The following is a 19,439-nucleotide window of genomic DNA, read 5'->3' on the forward strand; positions in this document are numbered from 1 at the left end:
GTAGTCTACTCTGTTTCCCTGGTTCTTGAAACTTTCTATATAGTCTTTCGCAGGACAGCTGGCATCTATCTTCATGTGTCTGCCAGTTCAGATTTTACATTTAATCCAAATATGGAGTTGGACAGATGGTGCTCTGATGACATTGAATGCTTCTCAAAATTTGTTGTGCAGGCAATAAAGGACTCAGAAGTAACGTGACAAGTACTGTATGTAGTGATTCATTTAATAAGACAACTGCCATGTAAACTCTTATAACCTAAAGTTCAAAAGCAGGAAAGCAATACATAAAATAAGTTAAAGCAAATTTTGAATGTGATGTTGAAAAGCAATAGGAATGAAAACATTGTACATAAATGTAAACCTCACTGTGTCAGTGTACGCTGCACACAACCGCTGCTCTCGCAAAATGAACACTGTTGTAATTGTATTGGCAGCAAGCAAAGTGCCACCCCATGAAAGCTGTTTGATGGAACCATGCAGCTGACATCCTCGCAGTAATATCCAGCTGTCAGAATCTGCACCAGAGCTGCCAGTAGCCCCTCCACTGCCAGCATCAGTAGTAGTGCGTCGCCACATCAGCACTTGTCCAAGAGACGTCCCCGCACAGAGCAGCACTGTTTTGTAATGTGCATGCTTTATCTTTATTGCAAGCAGATTAGATTACAGTTACAGCTGATGACATGAAATATAAATAAATGATTAGTATGAAAAATGATGATATTATGAAAAGGACTGATTACTACTCACCATAAAGTGGAGATGTCGAAATGCAGACAGGCACAACAAAAAGACGTCTAAACAAGTAAGTTTTCGGCCAAAAGGCCTTCCTCTGAATTAGACAAAGCACAAAACACACATTCATGAATACGCAACTCATAAACTCATGACAGCTGTCTTTGGCTGCTGAGGCCATACTGCGAGCAACAGAGCATGATGAGAGAAACAGTCAGGATGGTCTGGATAAGGAGGAGTCTGGGGAGGGGAGGGGGAGAGATAGCACGGTAGGGTGGGGGATGGTAAAGTGCTGCTTGTGGGAGTCTACAGGGATGAAGTGGTGAGAGGGAAAAAATTCAGTTTAAACAATGGAAAATATTATGAAAAGGACAGACTGCTACTTACCATGTAGTGGATAAAGCTGAGTCGCAGATAGGCACAACAAAAAGACTGTCAAACAAGTAAGTTTTCAACCAAAAGGCCTTCTGAATTACACAAAACACACACACACATTCAAGCAAATGCAACTCATAAACAAATGCCTTTCTGCAACTCAGCATCTCCTTGCATTTGACATGAATCTTAATTTCAGCTGTTACTTTTCAGTAATTTCCAAGGCTTCTCCTGAGCAAGGCATAAAAACACAGGTATACCTTATCCATTATTCCTCATTTTCTGTTTTCTTTTTTTCTGATGACTGGGCTATCTGATGGTTTAAAAACAAGAGATTACATTTAATTTTTATGATTAATGACCTAATCCAGTTAGTCCTTTTCAGTAGCTGCACAGTAAACTTTCTTCATCTGAATCATATCATAAATATGATTTAAGTGTGTATGTATTGTGTTTATTGTATGAGCTGGTTATTCTACTGAAGCAACACAGAAATATCTAAGAGCTGTTTAGTTTAGTGTTTCTACAGAAAAGGTAAAGTTCAATTTTTGCCACAGAAATATATGTCAAATTAAATTGAGTAAACAAGGATTGATTGAATAAAATCTACTCTTTTTCCTTCAAGGAAATTAATCTGTATGGAAAAAAAGCCATTTACATCCTCTCACTCCGAATTTGAAGCCAACACCTCAACCTTTCTTTTATTTCCATCATTGCTTTTTTGATGCACATGCTGAACATTATGGGAGAAAGACTTTGCTGTGTCGTCCACATAGGACACAGCCAGGACAAAAGCACTATAGGTGCAAAGATACGAGCTGGTGCCAGTGCCATAGAGACTTGTCACTTGCAATACGGTAGTTCCACTAACGCTAAGGGTGGTGCTGAGGATGACGATATCAATTTCACCTCAGCCAATTGCCAGCCAAGTACAATCCACCAGTGACCAGATGACAACAGACAGAAGCCTACCCGGAAGTTAGAAGAGCAGCTCTCGCTTATTTGGTTATAGATCGTCATCCAGTGCTGACTTAGACAGGGCACATTGCTTAGTGAACTCTCAGAAGTGAACAGACAGTTGTAAATTGCATTTTCTATGTACTGTGAAGTTTACCTATGGTTATTTGCCCTTCACCATTGAGGGACTTTTTAGTGTTATGTTACATGCAGTGTTGCAGACTTCATTATTCAACAAGTCACAAAGATAAGTAAATGTGTTTAACTCACCTGTGTGACTTTGTTACCAATTTGTTGCAGTGTTGTAGAACCTTCATTCTCATATCCTGTTACCTGACCCTAGGACATCGCTGCATCAGAAGCCATTTCACGAACTCAGCCTATCATAACAACAGTGGCAACTCGGCCTCCACAGCAGCAGTGACTAGGGTTTGCAAAAGAATTCATCCCTGTCTTACATGCTTTTTAAACCAAGCTATTCTCTCTAAGTCTTCCACTCATTTTGATTTCTCTAGCTTTGTGTACTATTGTACATTACCCATCTTTCCCTACAGCTTTTATCTATTTTTCTGGGAATTTCAAGCACCTTGCAGCATTTTAGGTTGTCAAATGCTTTTACTACGTCGAAAAGTTCAATGATAGCATCTTAATTTTTCTGAAGTATTAGCTCCATCATCAAGAACAGCATAACAAATTGTTGTTTTTCTCTGGTGCCTTTATCTTTCCTAAAGTCCAACTGACTGTCATCTAAAAAATTCTCAGTTTTCTTTTCCATTTTTCTGTATATTATTCTGTGAGTAACTTGGATTCATGAGCTCTTAAGCAGATCATGTGATAGCTCTTGCATTTATCTGCTGGTCTAGCGGTTCTAGGCGCGCAGCCCGGAACCGCGCGACTGCTACGGTTGCAGGTTCGAATCCTGCCTTGGGCATGGATGTGTGTGATGTCCTTAGGTTAGTTAGGTTTAAGTAGTTCTAAGTTCTAGGGGACTGATGGCCACAGATGTTAAGTCCCATAGTGCTCAGATCCATTTGAACCAACCATTTATCTGCTAGTATTATGTTCAGCATGATATTATCCAAAGATCTGAGTCTCTCTTGTTTGATCACAAACCTTTCCAAAGATCTATCAAACTCTGGATCCCCTACATCTTCCAAATAAACATCCTTTTCTTCTTTGATTTTATTATCAGATTATTAATTTTTCCTAAAGGTTCACGATGTACTTGTTTGCCTATTCTCTCTCTCCTCCATGTAAACAAATGAATTAATTTTTCCTTCTTAACGTTAACACCAAAGCTTTTAATTTCACCAAAACATATTTTGACATAACTATATACAGAATCTGTTGTTACAATCACCATTTTCTTTTTGACTTTTTCACATTATACCTTCAGCCAATTCTCTTATGTTCTCCTACAGTTCCCATTGCTTACATTCCATACTGACGTATTCCTATCTTTTTCTAACATTTCTTTTGTTTCTTCTTTTGTTACGTGAAGAATTCCTTTTGTTATCTAATGTTTCTTCACAGGTACCTTCATTGTGTTTGTCTGTGCAACTTTTATGACTGTCCTCTTTAAGGATGTCCATTTTCATTCAACTGAAATGCCTGCTTGGTATTCATTATCACAGTATCCACATCCTTATATGACTTCTAATGGAAAATCATCGTTCTTGAATACTTTAGTATCCATTTTTGGAAGTTGACTATCCAGGGCTGCCACAAGTTCCCCCAAGTGAAATTCCCTGATATTTCCCTGATTTCCAAATAAGTTTTAGCATTTTTCCTTGACAAATTTTGAGATCTCAAGGGTAAGTAAAGACATAAGTTGACAAAAATTATAAGGACTTCCAAATATCTCCCCCGTTTTGTTTTGTTTTGTTTTAGGGCAAGAAACAACTAGGATCATACACGCCCATGTCAAAAGTGTGGAACACGAAGACAAAGAGAGGAGTTAAAAGTGACAACATGTCAATCCCCAATGATGGAAGAAAAGACAGCTAAAAACAGGGACATGGAGAAAGGTCTACAAAATACGCAATAGAGAAATAGAGGTCCAGAACTAAAATTTAAATGGCCTTCGCCATATTGCCACAACGGATAAAAAATAAAACACGGTCTACAGCCCGTGCATTGTTCGCTAAAACGGCCAATAACTCAGACGGCAAACCCAAACAGGAACATAAACAGTAAGAAAAAGGGTATTCCATCAGAAAATGGCAGACAGTTAAAAGCTGTGCACAATGTGGTGGGGGAGCACCACTTAACAAATGGTGATGGCTAAAAAGGCAGTGCCCAATATGCAACCTAGTTAAAATGACCTCCTTGTGGTGGGAGGGCTGAGAGGAGGTCGTCCAAGCTGCTGAGAGAGGTTTAATAACCTGGAGCTTATTCCTATGGAGGGACAACCAGTGGTGATGCCAAAGTGACACCCTCCCTGACAGATGGCAACACAGATGGTAGTTCGGCATCATCAGAGAGAATGTAAAAACTAGTGGGCTGAAGTACAAGGACTGCAGCCTCGGCAGCAGTATTAGCAGCCTCGTTTCCTGTCACACTGGCATGACTAGAAACCCACATAAACACACAGCGGCTTGATCAAGGGTGAGCAAGTGAGAGCTTTCCTGGACCTGTTGCACTAAGAGATGGATGGTGTACAGTGCACAGTGGCTTTGAAGGGCACTGAGTGAGAGTGAGCAGATGACACAACTGAAAAGCCTGTGTTGCTGGATGTACTCCGTGGCCATATACAGGGTGAAGAGCTCTGGTGTAAATACTGAGCAGTGTGCCAGAAGCCGATACCAAAAAACATTGGTGCCAAGAGAAGGCACACCCAACACCATGGTCAGTCTGTGAGCCATCAGTGTACACAAAGGTACTATTGTGAAATTCTGTGCGAAAGTCATAAAACTGGAGATGATAGAATGTGGCTGGTGTACTGTCTTTAGGAAGTGAATGAAGGCTAAGGTGAAAACGGGCTGCCGCATGAAGCCAAGGTGATGAAGTGTTCATACCCACTGCGAAATCTGCAGGAAACATGAAGTTAATCTGCTAGAGTAAGAGCTGAAAGCGAACTCCAGGAGGTAACAGAAAAGAGGGATGTGCCCCGTACTGGCAATCAAAGGAGTCAAGAAAAAAGGAGGCATAGGAGGGGTGGCCATGCATGGCAGACAAATGGCATGCATATCTGCTGAGGAGAAAGTCATGGCAGTTGGACAGCAGTAGTTCGACAGCTTCTGTATACAGACTCTCAACCGGGCTAGTGTAAAAGGAGCCAGTGGCCAAATGGAGGTCATGATGAAGGATAGTATTGAGACGGAGAAAGAGGGACAGATGTGCAGACGCATAAACAAAGCACCCATGTCTATTTCGAACAGACAAGGGACGTACAAATGGAGGAGGGTGGTTCGATCTGCACCCCAGGAAGTACCATTGAGGACATGTAGGGCACTGAGGGACTGCGTACAGTGGGCTGCCAGGTAAGACATGTGGGAGGACCAAGAGAGTTTCCTATCAATCAGGATCCCCAAGAATTTCATAGTTTCAATGAATGGAAGGGCAACAGGCCCAAGATGTAAATATGGTGGCAGAAACAAATTGCACCGGTTTTGTCAGTGGAAAAATGAAAACCATTGTTAATGTTCCTTGAGTAAAGAGGATCGAGACACCACTGAAGATGTGGCTCAATGAGACAGGTCTGTGAAGAACTGCAATAGATGGTAAAATTGTCAGCAAAATGGGAGCTGGAGATGCCCAGTGGGAGACAGGCCATTATAGGGTTAATGGCAATAGCAAAGAGGTTGACACTCAGGACGGAACCCTGAGGCACACCGTTTTCCTGGATAAAGGTGTCTGACAAGGCAGAACCCATACGTACTTTGAAAACTCAGTCTTTTAAAAATTCCTCAAGAAAACAGGGCAGGCAGCCATGGAAGTCCCACATATAGAGAGTACAGAGGGTACCAGCCCTTCCTCCAAATCGAAAAACATGGCCACCATCTGGGATTCCTGCAGAAAACCATTCATGACATGGGGGGACAAAGCAATGAGATGGTCAACTGCAGAACAGTGCGCTTGAAATCTACACCATGCAGTGGTCAGTAAATTACAAGACTCGAGCCACCATAACAGTTGGATGTAAGTCATACATTCCATCACCTTCCAAACACTTCTGGTGAGAGAGATGGGGCAGAGGCTAGAAGGAAGGTATTTGTCCTTACTGGGCTTAGGTATGGGTATGACAGTGGCTTCACGCCAGTGTCTGGGAAACGTGCCCTCTGCCCAGATGTGGTTGTACATATTAAGCAGAAAGTGCTTGTCTGCAAGAGAAAGGTGCTGCAACATTTGAATGTGAAGAGCGTCTGGCCCTGGGGCAGAGGATCGGGATGAAGTGAGAGCATGATCTAGCTTCCTCACAGTAACGGCAGCATTGTAACACTCACGATTCTGAGAAGAGAATGCTATTGGCTGAATCTCCTCCACTCGTTTACAATGGAGGAGGTCAGGATACTAGTTGGAGGAGCTCAATGCTCAAGGTGTTGCAGATAGCAATAGGGTCCGTGATGACATTGTTTGCTACTGTCAGGCCGGAAATTGGGGAATGGATCTTGGTCCCAGGGAGCTGTTGGAGAGGAAGAGCAGGTGTAACTGTTAAAAGAACTAGTGAACAAAATCCAGCTAGCTTTTTTGTTATCCTGAAGAATGCAACGACACTGTGCATGTATCTGTTTATAATTAATACAGTTTACCATCACAGGATGACAGTTAAAAACATGGAGAGTACATCTCTGCATGCGATTTGCATTGCAGCACTCCTCAGTCAACCAAGGGACTGGGACACAGCAAGGTAAAGAGGAAGTGTGAAGAATTAAATGTTCTGCAGTGGTAAGAATCACGTTTGTAAGGTATTCCACCTGATCATCACAACTGGAGGAATCGTGTTTGTCAAAGGTCACCAGGGAGGTGTAAAGCCTCCAGTCAGCCTTAGTAAGCTGCATTTGCGTGTGCATGGAGGTGGGGTAGGAGTCAGCAAATGGATAGCACTTGGGAAATTGTCACTCGAATAGATGTCAGGGAGAACAGGCCACTTAAGATGACGTGCAAAATGTGCAGTGCAGAAGAATAGGTCCAAATGGGAATAGATGCGCGTGAAAGGTATGTTAGTGCTCCTGTGTTAAGGCAGAAAACGACTGATTAACGAAGTCAGCCAAGACAGCACCTCTCGGACAGGTTCTGGAAGAACCCCAAATGGGATGGTGAGCATTAAAAGTCACTGAGCAGCAGAAAGGGTGACATAGCTGCCCAATAATCTGGAGGAAGTCAGCCCTGGTGACATCGAATGACAAAGGAATGTAAATGGTGCAAAGGGAAAAGGTCAAGTGAGGAAGTAAAAGGCGAACTGCAACAGCTTGAAGATGGGTAGTCAGGGAGATGGGTTGACTATGAACGTCACCCCCTATGAGCAGCATGGCTTGGCCGCGAACATTCCATTGCAGGAGAGTCATGATGAGGAAAAAATAAAGGCTGCTGAGTGCCAGTCTGTGAAAACTTGCTACTACAGGGCACAGAGGTGCACCATGAGGTCCACTGAAGTGTTGGCTTTCTTCTGCTGTCTGTCTGCCAGTCTGTGAAAACTTGCTACTACAGGGCACAGAGGTGCACCATGAGGTCCACTGAAGTGTTGGCTTTCTTCTGCTGTTGGCCTGCAGAGCCCAATGCAGAAAAACAGTTGATGGTGTGCACTGGTGACATGGAGGCCTGCCAGGAGAAGGTATCACGTGGCAACACCATCGAAGAGGATCTTTGAGTTGGCGAAGGAGAGGACTGTTTGCCTTTGCTGGACTTCTCCGAGCCTTTCCAATTAGCATATGAAGACTCAGGTGTTGGTTGGCTGGAGGGATGTAGGAAGTGTTCACAGGAGTATTTCTTCTGTCCTTTTCGGCCTGCTGATTGTGTAGCTACTGACTTTGCCCTGTGAGGCGAGAGTCTGATGGCTTGTTGCATAGCTGAATGAGGGTACTGCGATGCTACCATAACACTGGGAGGTTGGACAACCTCAGAGCTGAATTTGAGGCTGTATGTCTGCGTGGCCATGTCCTTCAGGGAAAAAAATGTAACAAGAACAGTACTATAAGTGCCAGATGGCAGAACGCAAGATTTGGGACTAGCCAATAACTTGTGCACAAGTGGGTAAGGAACTTTTTCCTTTAACCAGATCTCCTGAACAGCCCACTCATCAAGATACACAGGACAATCTTGAGAGGAGGTGGCATGGTCACCAATGCAGTTGATACAGCAGGGAGAAGGAGGCATACAATCGCCCTCGTGCACATCCCTACCACAGGTTACACATTTGGCCAGGTGCCGACAAGACATTTGAGGGTGATTGGAACAATGGCATTGGTAGCAGCGCATCAGGTTCAGAACATACGATCAGACTGTGAGAACCTCATAGCCTGCTTTGACCTTGGATGGAAGTACCTTTCTATAAAAGGTGAGAAAAAGAGTGAGTGTGGGCACTAAGGAGACATCTACCTTTTTCATCACCCAATGGGATGGCAATGACACCTTGATCAGAGAGGTATGTTTGGATTTCAGCCTCAGTCAGACTGTCGAGCAGCCTACTGTAAATAAAGCCATGGGAAGAATTCAGAATTCTATGGGTCTCGACATGAACAAGATAGCTGTGGAGAAGCAATGTAGCAAGCAATTGTTGTGCTTGAGAATCAGAAGTAGTCTCAAAAAGCAAAGTTCCATTCCATAAATGAGAGCAAGATTTCAAAGGGCTGGTAACTGCGCCAACACCTTTCTGAATAATAAATGGACATATGGTTGAGAAGGACTGACCGTCTTCAGTACGTGAACCACGAGGAACCATGGTACAGCTGGGTGGGTCTTTGAATCATTAGCCTCATTCCATTTACATTTTGTAGACATTGATTGTAAAGATGATTGGCTCACTGCGAGAGAAGTCTCCATGATTGCCAGCGTCTCCGATGGCTCATTCCTTCCAACTGGGGCCAACCTTCACACGGGAGCGCACCGACCTTAGGTGATAGTTCACACCTCAGATCACACCTCCTTAACACCTGACAGAGGGACCACTCAGCAATTTGGGAAGGTAGCAGCTCAGGCAATCACCCCTCCCTGGGCCTGGTCTGCACCAGGGAGTACATGTGAACCCTACCTATCGACGCGCGGCTGGAAATTATGCATTACCCAGTCACCTGTTACACGTCAGATGCATGAGCCGGTCTTCAGGAGTGCACAGGGAGGAAGAATGAAAAAGAGGAGCCTCAAACACTGAAGCGGAGGAAGGATAGAAGAAAGTGAATGAAGAAAAGAAAAAGGAGTGAAAAACAGTGGTGAGACTGTTCTTATGTCAGCTACAGACAGAGTGGAACATTCCCAAAAACACCCCCGACATGTTCCCCAAGGGATGAGAAAAAGAATAGCAAGAGGATAGACACAAAGCATGGAATGGAAAAGATACTGCAAAGGCTGGAGCCCCATGGTAGATTTCTCCCCTGTGTGAGCAAAAATCTTAAGTGCTAACATCAACATCTTTTGTAATGAACTGTTTTTAGATGGAGAAAGCGAGGCAAATGATATACGTGTTTCATTAAGATCACTGTTGTTATTTTATTTCAATAAAACGAAACACATTTGTGATAAAAATATGCATTTCCTTGGAGTTGGAAGACATATTTAAAATACCTTCACTGATTTCAGGAATAGCCTCAGAAAAAAGTAGGCCCTTGAAAGATCTGTATAAGGCAGGGAAGAGTTGTGCAAACCAACACTATAGGTAACCACCGCCAAAATGTTGGTTCTACTATGTTATTTATCGTCAGTTATTAGTCACTGTGTTATGTCTATTATTTTACAGGTATTGTGTGATTTTTCTTTCGAGACATACATGAGTACATAGCGTACAAATCGCTAGTGACTGTCACAATTATCTTCTTCTTATTGTCCATACTTTCTAATATATAAATTGTTTTCTAAGTGCCAAAATGTACTAGAATAAATAAAATGTCTATAAAATGCCACACTGTACAATGTACTTGCTGTGAGATGGTTGCAATTCCTGAAATCCATCACCCGTGGCCTCAGGCCTGCCAAGGAGCACCACAGTCCTGAGTCCTTAGATAAACCATGAAAATCTGCAGCATTGTGCCACACACAAACAGATCCAGACTGCAGGCAGATTGGTGAGACCAGATCTGACGAGCAGGGACTGCACATTAGTGGGAAATGATGGGCTTCCAGACGGCAGGCCCGATCCGTTAAGAGATACCCACAGAAACGACCTGCTGTTTTGGCCCGTCGTGAAAGTCTACTCGTGGGGCCAGCTATTAACATGTCACAAACACCATGTTGATGAAATGAGACTGCGTTGATCAAACCATGCAACAGATAACTTGTGCAAATACTCTGGGAATCAATACTAATGAGGGCAGGTAGCAACTCACCGTAAAGGTGATCACTGAGCCACAGACAGGCACACAGAAAAGAATCACACTCTCACAACTAAATTTTTAGCCAAAGCCTTTGTCAGGAAACAAGAGCATACACAAATTCATACAGTCAGTCAGACTCAGCCCACGCACATGACCACTATCTCTGCCCGTTGCGTCAACAATCTCTGAGAATCAGATCCAAACAAACCACTCCTCCCACCTCCCTGCCTCTCACCAGCAGCTGCTACGCCAGTGGCAAGAAGTGATGGCAGTAATGACTGCAAGCTAAGGGGAATGGTAGGAAGGGGAGAAGCAGTCAGAATGAGGGAGTAGGGAAGTGGCGCACATACTCATCTGTGCCCAGCCAGTGACGACACATGAGACATCTCAGTGAAACAAACCATTTCATCTACTGTGACAAAAACGAGTTTTTTCGAGTGTTTTCTTCAAATTTTTCTATTTCCCTGATTTCCCTGACACATTTGAAATTCCCTGATATTCCCTGATTTCTAGAACTTACGGCAACCCTGCTATCAACAACTATCAAATAATGTGTAAAATGTATGTCTATCAGCTGCTCTTATTTTAAACCCAGGTACCAAACAGTTTCAGTAATGGAGCATCTTCACAGACAAGGGTTAAAATGGTAAGCCACAACATTACATTTGTCATTACTTAAATAATGTGTAGAGCATGTCATGAATATTAATATACAACACAGGACTTTTAGAAGTAAACATACTAAGTGTACACAGAGCAGTGCTATAGTCCTGATCTTCTCATCAGTACTGTTCTGTTTACACTTAGTATGTTTGCTTCTAAAAGTCCTGTGTCGTATATTGATATTCATGACATGCTCTACACCTTATTTAAGTAATGACAAATGTAATGTGGTGGCTTGAACCACTTTAACTGTTATCTGTGAAAAAGGTCCATGACAGAAACAAGTTGTTTGGGTTTCAAATAAAAGCAACTGACGGTCAAACGTGCATTTTACACTTTAGTATCCCACTTCTTTACATACTGATTCTTCTTGACAATTCTCTTAAACTTCAGCATCTATTCACTTACAATTTGACTGTCATTCTCAGATAGGTGTTAAACTTTACTTTAGTTTCTGGTTATGTTTTGGCTAGCAAAATGTTCGAAGCCTTTGCTCATCGTTGGCAATCTTATCCAGATAGACTTTTGATTGCTGGCAGTGTAACTGCTGTCTTTAGTCAGTTAAGTAATGAACTTGCATGGGATACTAAAATGAAATTCACATTAATGTCAACTCTGCAGCTAAAGGGAAAAACAGAAATTCAAGAGCTATTTGTTTCTGTGCAGAAACAGTTATGAGTAGGCAAAACAAACTAAAATATTGCTAATGTCATTACAGAAGTGCTATTCAATGTTTTCCCTCTCTGACTCACATAATATGTAACCTGAGACAACGTAAATAACCCTCTGCTATTGCAAATGAAAACAAACATTAACAGTCACTAACTCTCTTGAGTACTATGTAAGTCTCTTTCAGTACACGTCTGTGCACACTGCTCACTAATAACAGCTTCATCCTGAGGCCAAACACAAATATTAGCTTACCTTTCCTACATTTGCATCTCTATGGTCCTGGCATTGCACTGTTATGAAAAGACAAAAGCTGACACTACCAGTCATCTCTCTTTTTCATTCTGAAACTTTTCTGCTTATGCAGGTCATTCAGAAAACCTCTTCCAATCTTCTCTTTTCACTCACTCTACCATTCAACATTACCTACTACTGAAGTCCACACTGAATCACATAATACTTCACCTGGTCTCTTCATCTTGTTTATAGCCATTTAATCAGTCTTCTTCCAAATTCTGTCCATTCCAGAGCTCATCTTGGTAGTCTTTCTTTTCCCAATATTTTAACATGACCAAACCATTTCAGCCTATTTCTCTCAATAGTTTCTTTTCAGAGATCAACCTGAAGCATGTTTCATGTTGTTTCATTTCTTATTCTGTTCCTTCTCGTCTTATCCAGGTTCCCTCTTAGGAAGCGCATCTCTGCCACTTCTGTTCTACCCAAGAACTTTCTTTGTCCAGAACCAAAACTCTGATCTATACACCACAACTGGTAGATAATATGATTTGTATATCATGATTCATGATCTTCGTTTTGGTGGGTATTTTCCAATTTCTAACTATATCTGATAAGCAATAACAAAATTTTGAGCAATGTTCTACACTCTCTCAAATTTCTTCCTTGATGTTTCCTTTCATGGCTAGCTCCCTCCCTGGATATTTGAAACCATCTACGTCTTTAATAATTTACATTTTTTTTTTTTTTCATTTTCCCAGCTGATCTTCACTGCCTCACTTGCTAAGCTTATTTTCAAGACTGTTTCTTCAATTACCCTGTGCCAGATATTTAGTTATTTTTCCAGTTTCTGTTCATTGTCTTCCCGTATTATCACATCATCCGCACATGCTATGATTTTTGTTTCATCTGCCACTAACCCACTGCGAACTTTCCTTATGATGTCCATGACTATATTAAAGAGCACAGGTGAGTGAATACTACACTTTCTAAACACTTTATCTGTTCCAAAACATTCTGATTTTTAGCTCTTATTATAAGACAATTCAGTAAATTGTTATACGTGTTTCTGAGTCTGAGTTGCATTTGTTTTGACGGTTCCAATCTATTCAGACCTTGCCAAATAACTTCTGTTCTAACAGTGTCTTAAGTCTTTTGTATACCTATGAATGCAACTACAATGTCTTTCCCACATTCTCATTTCTTTTTTACTATCTGTCTAGTTGTAAATATGGCATCATAGTTGATCTTCAAGCCAAAATCTTTGTTGTTCTTAAGTGTGGTTGTATCTTGTTCTTGATTTTCTGTAAAACTATCTTTTCATCAATCTTCAAGCAGTGTAGAAAAAGCTGTATTAGAAATGAAAAAAAAATGGCAAAGCTCCTGGAATAGATAACATCACAGTGGAAACATGGGATACATTCTGAATTTTTGTGGAGCATCACAGCGATTAAACTTAATGGATTAAGTAATTTTTAATTATACTATCACTTTAAATTACATTACTTTCTTTGAATACATTTATGTTGATAATAATTAACATGTCTTCTAACTCACTAATATTACTTTTAATATTTCTGAAGTATCCTATTTTGCATGCACAAGCAACACACAAAGTAAAGATTTACTGGGTCAATAACGAATACAGATGGAACAAATGGAGAAAAAAGTATTTTGAGAATAACATATCTTTTACTAAATTCTATCCTAGGCCTCCAATACATGACGAGCCCTTCCTCATTCCATTTTATAGCATACTGTCAAGGCTACAACTGCATGCAAGAAAATGTAAAAGACATATGAATACTATTACTGTGTCTGGCCATACACAAAATACTGTTAACAGTGAACAAATTTATGTTTGCAAGATGTTGTTCATATATGTATCTGGTTTGTAAACTTCACATTCTAATGTTAGTACAAAGGCAAGCATAACATATTTCTGTAAGAGTGTGGATGGTGAAGGGACGTAACCATAAGTAGCTGACAGCTGTGTGAGTGAAAGAGATTGTTGTAGTTGATATAAAATGTGTGTATGTGTGTGTGCGTGTGTGTGTGTGTGTGTGTGTGTGTGTATGTGTGAGAGAGAGAGAGAGAGAGATTAACACTAGTGTTATCCTAGGTTGATGATATTGCTCGTCCCCTTACAACATAAGCAATAAACAGCAAAACCCTATTTTATGTTTTTATGCAGTCGAGACTTTAAAAAATGCAAAACTGAGCAAAATGCAGAATTGAGCAACTGCAAAATATGAGCAAAAACACATGTAATTGGCACATATGCTTAAAAATCGCAATCCTCTCCAATACTTTGTATAAAATCTGTGTAAGTGAAGGAAATTAAATGTACAATACAATGTCTATACAATAATTTGTGGTAATGGATTTCATCAGTTCATAAAAAAAGCACAGATGTGCAACAGCAAGTAAATAAAAATCAAAAAGTAGAACTTGGTATCTGGGTACAAGATAATCAAGCTGTTTTCCGACATGCTACGACTACAAATTATATGTTCAAAACACACATTTTTGATATATCATTCTCTGTACTCAGAAAAAAAAGCATAATGAGTTTCCCAATTGATGTTACAAGCTTACTAGAAGGTGGCTCAGTGAATTTCTGTACATTATGTAAAACATAAATTTGAAAGAAAGCTTGTGGCCAAGCAGTTCTGGGCACTTCAGTCCGGAACCGCACTGCTGCTGCAGTTGCAGGTTCGAATCCTGCCTCGGGCCTGGACGTGTGTGTTGTCCTTAGGTTAGTTAGGTTTAAGTAGTTCTAAGTCTAGGGGACTGATGACCTCAGATGTTATGTGCCACAGTGCTTAGAGCCACTTGAACCATTTGAAAGAAAGTTCAGGTGCTTCAGTTTTGCTTCATGCTCCCTATCACTGCTGCCAATCTTTACAATCAACAGTGTGTGGTGCAAAGTATATAAATGAGTAGTGTACGTAGTTGTTGAAACTGTATCATGTCAGATTTGAAGACAAAAGTCTTTGAACATATTATTGCCAAACCCTTGTTTTATTTCTGTGTGACATCTCTGTCATAGCACATTATCTGCATGAAAAGTACATTTTCAGCACTTCACAAAATGCTTCCATCCCTTCTCACACTCCTGTCACTGAAGGGCCACTCCCCCTATCCACACATTCAGTAGGTGAGCTCATTTTAGTGTTTTCGTGTGGTGTGGTGGCTGTGTTGGCTATTAGGTGACTTAACAAGTCATCAGCCAATAGGAGCTCACTAGCCAGAAATGGGTGATTTTTCCTCGATTATGACCAGCATCTTCATCGAGAGTCAGTGTCTGAATTTTAAAGGTTGACAAGTGATATTGTTGCTGAATACAGTGCATCAGAAATATGTGCAAAACAGATGAGAGTGAGTTATAAGTGGGATGAAGAAAGGTAGTTGCTGGGCACCATCATCATGTATTAGCTCGGTCCAGAACACTTTGTGTCGAGTATCTTGTTTTTCCACTCCCGCTGCAATCTAGCAGTAGTTGTATAATAATTGCGTGGTGAAGCTAAATGTTGCAAGTTGTGTTGCCAACATCAACTGTGGATTACATCACCATTTCCTCTCTCACATCTCCCCTCTCCACAGTGGCCCAAGATATTCCCTTAATTCTGCCACCACCTTTGGTGCAAACCATCTGTCTTTTGAGCCACTTATAACTTGTTCAGTCACATCAAATGCCAATAGGAAGAAAACAGGACAAAGTCCGGCTAGACATTGAATAAATCAGGGAATTGTTAGCATTGATCTTAGGGGTTTTTCACAGGGTCCACAAATTTACGGTGTAGAATCGTGAAAAACGTAAAATCGAAGTTCCACTGTATTACCTTTCTGTGGACAGTAAGCAATCGAGGTTACAGTGCCAGTCGCATCTGCAGATAAAATGCAACTTTCCCCTGATGCCAAGTCCCAGAGACGAACCGTAGCATCACCAGCTGCCACGGCAACCAATCCAGGACCAGCCCACTCTGCACACGCATCCTGAGGTCTTCCTACTAGTTTCACCTTTAATTCCAAGAAAGATTAGTTACAGTATTCTTGAACACTTGTAATTCTTCATACTGGTAGTGCATTTACTTCTGTGAACATAGTGTTACACACAGCTAAAGCATAACAAGGCTTTCATTTATGTCTGAATTAATTCTGGCAAAAATTTGACTTGGGAAGTCAATCTACTTCTTAACAGAAACAATAAGACCAAGACAGATCACCAACAATGCATCTGTGACATGTCACACGACTTTGACAGTTCTGTTGGTATGGTGCATAACATTGTCTCCCGTAACAGGAAATATCAGAAATATTGTAATCAACATGTAACCTTCATGCTCATTGAAAGGCACAAGGAATGGGACAGAGATTTTAGTTTGTCAAATGTAACATATTCGAACAGTGGGAGCAAACAATTTCTGCGGTCTATAATGGCAAGAGGCAGAACAAGGTGTTTCCACTTCGAGACACATGGAAATCTTATTAGCCTGTAGTGACAGCATGCAGTGCTAAGTTAAACAAGTTTCAGTCACAGTAGTCTGATTTATATTTTTGGAACACATTTAACAACTTGATATACTTGACTGACTGAATTATTCTGTGAAGTCAACACAAATGATAGCAAAGACTACTTGAATAAACATTTTCAGTTTCTTTTCACAACATTATTCATCTTGAAAGATCAAATGCACAAGCACTTCATTAGATGTACAATTTCAGCTCCTCACAAAAGAGATATCACACAAAAACAAAAGACAAATAACTTTAATTGTATGTAAACATTCCATACAATTTTATTTATTTGAGTATAACTAAAATTAATATAAAACTATTTTGATAAGCAATATCTAATTGTGGGGCACAATGTAGTATCCACCTGATACCTTCCCACAATACCTAACAAATACAATCCCTTTAGTGGTCTACATTCTTAGCCTTGGTATATTTTTGCATTTGTTAATGAGTCTTATCATAATTTTATTCAATTCTAGATTCAGTATTTTTTTACCTCTCTTACTGGTTCTGAAGGCGATAGTTGCAAGGGAAAAATTGGTAAAATTGTGAAATTACAAAGTGGAAGTATTAGAGAATAAATGTTTTTGAAATTATTTGAATGTTGTAAAGTATTACTTTGACGATTTCGGAGAGCTGCCCAGATGGTTCACAAGAGAAATGTCCAAGACTAGGTACATCAGTTAGGACTGCAAGTTGTGGTAAATGCTCATGGTGCAATACTCTTCGCAGTTGTGATCCATCTGTACTCAACACTTCCATACATATGCCCTCTTCATTACAGTGGAATATCTTTCCTAAGGAAATAATAAAATGCATTACAAGTACAAAGTTTAACCACAGTTTAACCAAAGTTTAACAGACAGTAGAAGATAGGAGTTATGGATCTTAGTGTCAAGCAACAAATTTCTCATATATGTATGATTTGTTTATCATAATGTTTCATATTCTTATGTTAGTGAATGTGATAAGTCTACCTCTCACGTCCACCAAAAATTGTTAAACGTACCCACATACAAGTCATGCAACAACATTACAAGGCAAGAAACTGAAACTATGGATAGTATTTCTGCATACAAGGAAGGAGGTACACAGCAATACCACAAGAAGCCGCCACTACAAATGCACAACCACTTGCCTTGCACTTTCTCTGTTCCAAACAGCTGCCTCAAGATGGTGCTCGCTAATTGGGACTATACTCTGCTTCCTCACTGCATCCTTCAGCATGTTGTATTTATCCACTAATAGTGTTGCTAGCCACCAGAGACAGTGCAGCCAACTGTGAAGAACTTCACTTTAATCTAGTACTGACACACACAGAGATCCATCCACAATCACAAAAGAAGATGTACCACTGACACTGACTCAGTTCCTGCAGTTCAGCTACTTCTACAGTGCCACCATTTCCTCCATTTATGCAATGGAGCACAGTCTGTGAGTTAGTTAGTTACTTTCATGTTCCATGCATAATTTTGCATGAAAAATCGTCAAGATGTGGAACGAGTCATTTTACATTCATATTGCAAATTAATTTGTACATCTATGAACTCTAAACATCACCATATAATTATTTTTTCCCCCTAAAAAGAAAACGAGATATACAGACTGAGTTAATAATTCCCACCCACCAACTTTTACACATTACAAACATAGAAATTCTTCTACAGAATAAAAGGAGTTGTCAAGGAGAAACTTTTTCAATTTATTTTCAAATTTTACCTTGGTGCCTGTTAGAAATTTAATATAACTGGGTAAGTGGTCAAAAATTCGGTTCCATTCAGAAGACAGTTTCACCTTAACAGTCACTATTTACAGAATAATTAACAGCATAGTCTGCATAGTAATTTCAGTCACAGTGACTGCCAAGACACAATAAAGTCATTTAGATTTCACTGTATTAGGTACAGGACATCAAGTGCCATTCATCAACTGCTACCAAAGTTAAGTGAAAGTTTATACCATCACCATTAATAAATGTTACTGACTATTTCTGATTGTGTAAGAACGCAGAGTCTCACGGCGGTAATACTGAATAAAAAGTTCTTGGGTTGCCATCTGTGTCAAGTGATCAAAATTACAAGAACTTTAGGCGACGCACTCCTTGGCTATTGTCAAGAGGTAAGTCTAGCAGTGGGCTGATGATAAGCCTCATATACACTAATTGCCAGCTGTAATGTCACTGCTGCTCGCGTAACTGTCATTATGGGTGTACATTGACTCAGCATTCAGTGTGCCCTCTTCAACCGTGAAGTCACTGGATCCCATGTCATATTGAGCTGCAAACCACAGTCTCTATTTGGGATGTTATTGGTGATTTTTATTTCAATGGCTTCTTTAATTACATAATCCCAGAAGCTATTAGTGTGAGCTGCATCTGATGTATTGGCAAATTTTATCTGGTGTCCATTTTCAAAAGCATGCTAAGATAGAGAAAGCAGACTTCTCAGGATAGTGCAGGTGATAAAACCTCTCATGCTCCTTATTGTGTTATAACATAGTGCGTACTGCTTGTCTGAGGTAAGACTGGTCACACTCGCAAGGTACACTATGTAATCAAAAGTATCTGGACACCTGAAAATGTCTCTGGCACTCTCCATCGGTAAAATGGTGGAATTCAATATGTTGTTGGCCCACCCTTAGCCTTGGTGACAGTTTCCACTTCACAGGCATATGTCAATCAGGTGCTGGAAGATTTCTTGGGGAATGGCAGCCCATTCTTCATGGAGTGCTACACTGAGGAGAGGTATCGATGTCGGTCAGTGAGGCCTGGCATGAAGTCGGTGTTCCAAAACATCCCAAAGGTAATCTATAGGGTCCAGGTCA

At 40.6% G+C, this 19,439-nt stretch overlaps 1 protein-coding gene across 1 annotated transcript in view; it reads right to left on the reverse strand.

Annotated features, from left to right (window-relative positions):
* LOC126236856 (intraflagellar transport protein 140 homolog) overlaps positions 1-19,439 on the reverse strand; it is a 267,376-nt gene that overhangs the window by 182,251 nt on the left and 65,686 nt on the right. The window contains exons 5-7 of the mRNA XM_049946468.1: positions 17,235-17,413; positions 15,941-16,118; positions 367-614 (exon numbers count right to left, since the gene is read on the reverse strand). Coding sequence (XP_049802425.1) covers positions 367-614; positions 15,941-16,118; positions 17,235-17,413 — 605 coding nt within the window. The remainder of the gene's footprint in view (positions 1-366; positions 615-15,940; positions 16,119-17,234; positions 17,414-19,439) is intronic.

The sequence above is a fragment of the Schistocerca nitens genome, chromosome 2 (assembly GCF_023898315.1).
Source record: "Schistocerca nitens isolate TAMUIC-IGC-003100 chromosome 2, iqSchNite1.1, whole genome shotgun sequence".
NCBI lineage: Eukaryota > Metazoa > Arthropoda > Insecta > Orthoptera > Acrididae > Schistocerca > Schistocerca nitens.